Source organism: Chrysochloris asiatica, unplaced genomic scaffold (assembly GCF_000296735.1).
Source record: "Chrysochloris asiatica unplaced genomic scaffold, ChrAsi1.0 scaffold00005, whole genome shotgun sequence".
NCBI lineage: Eukaryota > Metazoa > Chordata > Mammalia > Afrosoricida > Chrysochloridae > Chrysochloris > Chrysochloris asiatica.
The window spans coordinates 13,909,051-13,915,127 of NW_006408523.1; the positions used below are offsets into that span (position 1 = coordinate 13,909,051).

Below are 6,077 nucleotides of genomic sequence, written 5' to 3' on the forward strand. Positions count from 1 at the left end.
GATGTTGATGATAACACATCCGTTCAGAGTTCCTTCTACTCATCCTCAAAACAACTGTGACCAAGTGAACATTCTAAACTGTCTTGTAACAGATGAATTAGTAGAGGTATAAGGGAACTAGCGGAGTCCTGGTGTGGCGCTGTGGGTTCATGCGCCAGACTGCAAAGCCTTTTGAACTACAAAGTCGGTAGTTCAAACTCACCAGTTGCTCTTTGGAAACCCTATACAGGGTCGCTATGGGTCAGAATCAACTCGACGGCACTTAACAACAACAACAACAACAACAACAAGGGAACAAGCAGCTTCCAGCCACACAGTCAGGAACTGGCAGGACTGATGTCAGGTGTCTCCTACTCGGTTACCTACCACAGAACATGATCTGCACTCATATGTCATATCCACCCAGCCCCGGAAGCAAAACATAAAAATCCTCAGTAGCATTTTAATTGTATTTTAAAAAAGATCTATTTCCCCAAACTGTCGCAGGATTTACTAGATATAAAAGAAAAGTAAAACTGTACACAAGCTGTAAGTCCAGTTCGCATCAAAAGAGACAGTGTAAGCTTTAAGCCCAAGACACGGCCTTCAAGAACCCCGGCTTTCAGGGAAACACGGTGTGCTACTGCCCTCCCATTTTTTCTAAGAAGAGCTGAGAGAAAGCAGGCTTAAATCATTAAGCACAGAGCAGATATTGGCTCGGTTATTATGAATATGTCTAATTAATAAACTTAGAACATGGATTTTCTCTTTCCTTCTGTACGCCATTACAATAAATAGCCTGTTTTTAAACCACTAACCTTGTGAGTTCTTCTTGGAGCTGTGCATGGTCCGGTGGAAAGAATTTCACCACAAACTTAACAACAACATGCTTCGGCCCTGTGGAAGGAAAGAAGCAGTAAAGCATTTATTGATTTGTGCTTCAAATGCCATTGAAGAAAAAGCCCTTCTGAGTATGTTCTACACCAAATAATGAATCTCATTTCTAGAATATTCCCAAGAATACGTCTGCCAGGTACAACTATTCATCCACACATTCTTTTTGTCTTTTTTTTTTTTTTTTTCAAAAAATTATTTTGGTTGGGAGAAACTTTTTCAGAGCAAATTAGTTTTCCACTCAACAATTTATACTTTTTTTTCCGAGTCATTAGGTGCAATCCAATCAATGTTCCTTCTCCTTCCTCTCTGGCCTCCCCATTTCATTCATCCTTTTTTCTTGTCCCTTCTTGCCTTCTGAGCTTTGTTTTGGGGTAAATGTTAATCTTTTGGTCTCATGTGATTTGATTGTTCTGAGGAGTATGTTCTAAACAGATATTATTCACTTTACAGATCTGTTTTTTGGCTGAAAGATCTAATTCACCCTTTTGTCCTGATGTGGCAGGATAAAGCAATGGACTGCAAGATCGGTTTGAAACACATGGTCAGCAGGTCAAACTCACCAGCCATTCCTTCGACACCCTATACAGGATTACTGACTCAGGACTGACTCGATGGCACATAACAACAACAACATATATAGATAGATAAGATATCTAACTAGCTATATCTATAGCTATCCATCTATATATATGTATGTGTGTGTGTGTGTGTGTATACACAGACACATATATTAAAATCCTGGTAGCACAGTTGGTCAACAGTTCAAAAATATGTTCCATGGAAGAAAGATGACGCTTTCTGCTCCTGTAAAGATTTACAGCCTCCAAAACCTTACACAGGGTTGCTATGAGTTGGAACCAACTCTACAGCACATCATGTGTTCCAGTGCTTGTCAGTGCCACCCCCAGACTCCTAAACTGGGTCTAGATTTTTAAAAAAATTATATGTCTTCAATAACTTCTCTAATTAGCAACTTTTACCCAAATACAAGGGGGCAGCTTCAACAAACTTGTGAAAAAATAGAATGACAAGGTAAGAGAATTTTTCCATGAACCTTTTGAAACCTCCTCATATAAAGCTTTAAACAATCTAAGAATGAGATCATAAAAATGTAAATCAGTTAATGGAATGTATTTATGTGATTAAAAAAAAAAACTTAAATATCTTCAAGGTCCAGTTGCTACTGTGGTCACCAAATATGTCTCTAGCACCTGTGTGTCCAGTGAGGATGAGGATGCTAAGATCCTTGTAAATCCCAAGCAAGGAGACACTGAAACCAAATGCAAAACATCAGCTTTGTTGCATAGGTGGAGATGAAAAAGACAACAGCCTGTCCTATTCTGAACTGACCGACAAAAAATGCTGTCTTCAGGGTCTGCCCTAAAGAGACACCTTTCCACCATGAACTCATCCCATCACGAACCATCCCAGGGACAAATGTAACTTCTTGCCTCAGTGCTACCTCTGACCATCAGGCCTGGAGATACCGCTCAGCAGTGTGTTCCCACACACTCAGGCACCTGCCAACTACAAGATGACACCCATCTGAGAAACCATGCTTTCTTGTCAGCATCAATACTTAAATGACAGATGATGACCAACCATTTCAATTGCATAAAGACCATACAAACACTACACTGCATGTTTATTACAGTCATATAAATTTCTGTCAATGGCCTCAGTGGGTTTTTTTTAAAAAAGACATAAAATCTACCCTACTAGAGTTTCATGCTTCTGCAGTCCCTGAGTGGTATCAACTGTTAACGAGATCAGTTGCTAACTGAAAGTTTCGAGTTCCCTGAGAGGTACACCTCGGAAGCAAAACCTTGTGATCTACTTCGTAACATTCAGGCCTAGGAAGCGCAGTTCTATCTGGACACACATGGTGTGGTCGTGAGTCAGAATCGACTTGATCTGCAACTTCGTACTCTCCTCCCACCAAACTTACAAACCAGGTGTTGTGGAGAGTCTTCTGGCCCCTGGTGAGTTCATGGGTGTCAGGGGAGAATGGGGCTCCGTGGGATTTTCAGTGGCTGGGATTTTGGAAGCACATGATTAGGCCTTCCTTCGTAGGCACCTCACTTAACTGTTAGCTACACCCAGGGACTCCTCCGTCTCCTATTGTTGCTGTTAAGTGCTCTGGAGTTCATTCTGATTCAAAGTGACCCTGTATAGGGTCTTTAAGGAAGAGCTGGTGAGTCTGAACCTCCGACTTTGTAGTTCATACGGACCTTGCGGTCCAGTGCGTTAGTGAGTGTCATCAAGTGGGCTTTGACTACTGGTGTCCTGGTGCAATTACAGGTTTGAATGTCTCTGGAGGATTTTCTGGACTGAACTGCTAACCACAAGGTTAGTGGTTCAAACCCACCAGCCGCACCCTGGAAATGCTATACAGGGTCACTATGAATCGGAACTCTTAGCAGCACTTAACAACAGCATTTATAGAAGCCGATCACGTTGCCTACTGCCATGGTACCACTGCGTGGACCGAACTGCTAACCTTCTGTGTATCTGTTGATGACTCACCATTGTACTCCAGGCTCTCTGAAACCCACTGCCTTAGAGTTGATCCCAACTCACAGAGACCCTATACAATAGAGTCAAATGGGCCCATAATGTTTCCAAGGCTAGAATCTTTAAGAAGACAGACTGCCACATGTCTTGCCCCCAGAGTGGCTGGTGGATTCAAACCACCAATCTTCCAGTTAACAAGTGCTTAACCATTGGGCCACCAGGGTTCCTTACACCTCTTTGCACTGCCACTGAGTCGATTCTGAACCACAGTGACTCTCACAGACAGAGTAGAACCGCCCAGAGGGGTTCTGAGTCTGCACTTTTTATTTATGGAAGCTGACTGCTACCTCTTTCTCTTGCACAGCGGCTGGTGGGTTTGAACTGCCAACCCTCTGACTAGCAGCCAAGTGCTTAACCACTGTGCCACCAGGACTCCTCTCTTAGACTCTTAATTTTTCTCTCTAGCACATAATCTAGGTTAGGTTCAAACCATGATCTCTCCCGACTGCTTGCCATCAACACACACACAATTTCAGGCACCTATGTTTCCAAACAACACTTGCCCTCTGACTTTACAGGCTTTGGAGAGGCAGAACAGATAAATTAAAAAGTTTTGTGAATACATGGCTCGACCTCTCTCTCTCTCTCTCAAAAATGACATTAAGACATGCTGGCGTTGCCAAAACACGTCAAAATATTCTTAGGCTTAGTAACATGTTTTAGTTGTTAATCAAGTGGTATTTGATATTCCAAGTGAGATTTTGATTACCAAATTGTTATGTATTAAAAATTACAGAAGATACATTTTAATAGTACAGGGATTAGTTGGTGATGGAAAACAATCGGGTAAAAGAAGAATCGGTAGCCTTAGGTACTGATGGCTCAGAGCAGAGGATGTCTGAACAGTGAAAATATCTGGTTTTATATTCAACATCACTGGTATACAGGATTTATACTTACTTCTAATCTGTTTCACAATAGGTTTTAAGAGATCCAGCCAGACCTAAAAAGGAGAAAAAAAGAGAAAGATTGAAACATAAGTTCTTAACTGAAGAGTGTAACTATTTTGAGACTGTATTTGAATCTGTTAAAAATCAAAATATTTTTATAGAATTTTGAAACCATTTGTTTCTTTTTTTGCCCTGAATGTCATATCTTACACTGTCTGTGACTTTCACAGAACTGATCCTAATTTGCTAACACTATCCCGCTCTGGTAGCGTAGTGGTTACGAATCGGGCTGTGAACCACAAGGTCAGCAGTTCGAAACTACCAGCTGTTCCGCGGGAGAAAGATGAGGCTTTCTGCTCCCGTTAAGATTTACAGCCTTGGAAACCCTGTACAGGGGTCGCTATGAGTCGGAACCGACTCGACGGCACATAACCAACCAACCAACCATCCCTGTATCCTAGTGGCTCTGTGGATTAAGCACCTGAATGGCTACTAACTGGAAGGCGGGCAATTCAAACCCACTAGCTGCTTTGTAGGAGAAAGATATGGCAGTCTGCTTTTATAAAGATTACAGCCTTGGGAAGCCTAGGGGCAAGCTCTACTTTATCCTATGAGGTCATATAAGCCAGTATTGACCCCATGGCAGTGAGTTTGGTGTTTTGGTTTTTATCCCTCAGCCTGAAAATTAAAATCCCTCCTAAAAAAAACCCCCAAAAACCTAAAACTAAAAACTGAAACCAGCTGTTGTTGAGTCATGGCGACCGAGGGGGTTTCAGAGGAGAGTTATACTCCATGGAATTTTCAGTGGTAGTGATTCTTCAAAACTCTATAGATCGTCAGTTTTTTCTACTGAGGCATCTCTGGGTGGCTTCAAGTTTCTAACTTTTTAGTTAGTAGCCAGGTGCTTAACCATTTGCACAATCTAACCCCAAACCCAAACCCAAACTCAACGCACTGCCATCGGCTCAATTCTGACAGATGACGACCTTACGTAGGGTTTCTGAGACTGGAAATCTTTACAGGAGCAGAAAGCCTCATCTTTCCCCCACAGAACTGCTGAGAGGTTTGGACTGCTGACATTGAGTTAGTAGTCCAGTGCTTATCCTACAGCATCCTGGACTCCTGCTACCACCCAGGGATTCCAAAATCTTTACTAATCGCAGACACGTTACACTTCCATAGATAACTAGCAGTTTTCAGTCTTTCATTTGTACTAATATCATAGATATTCAGAATAATCACAGATCTGAACACAAGCTGAGTAAAGTTATGCATGATCTTTAGTGAAGATAATTATATATACATACCTAGAAAATAGCACAGTTTTGAAGGATATGGAAAAGGAATAAATATTTATTGAATATCACTTCTGCACGAGGCACTGCATGTAATCTGTTTATCTGTCAAAACAAGGCTAGAGGATTCCTGTTACCCAGGAGAGAAATCTGAGACTTTCAGAGGCTGGATAATTTGTCTGTGGTACCTTGACTACAGAGTGAAAAAGCCTGAATTCAGATCGGTTCCACCTCCAAGTCCCAGCTCCTTGGCATTCTCATGCCCCTTAGTATGTATCTGAGTGGCAAATTTTCAAATAAAAGAGAAACCAACTGCTCGTATTAACAGAATGCAAATTCATCACACCATTTGGGGAGTCCCTGGGTGATACTAACAACTAGTGCTCCACAGCTGTTTAAATCTACCCAGAGTACCTCCTAAGACAAGGCTGGTGATCAGCTT

General features: G+C 41.8%; 1 protein-coding gene across 1 annotated transcript in view; it reads right to left on the reverse strand.

Annotated features, from left to right (window-relative positions):
* Positions 1-6,077, reverse strand: part of FARP1 (FERM, RhoGEF (ARHGEF) and pleckstrin domain protein 1 (chondrocyte-derived)) — a 307,399-nt gene that overhangs the window by 110,194 nt on the left and 191,128 nt on the right. The window contains exons 3-4 of the mRNA XM_006831984.1: positions 4,351-4,393; positions 798-876 (exon numbers count right to left, since the gene is read on the reverse strand). Of these exons, the coding sequence (XP_006832047.1) occupies positions 798-876; positions 4,351-4,393 (122 nt within the window). The remainder of the gene's footprint in view (positions 1-797; positions 877-4,350; positions 4,394-6,077) is intronic.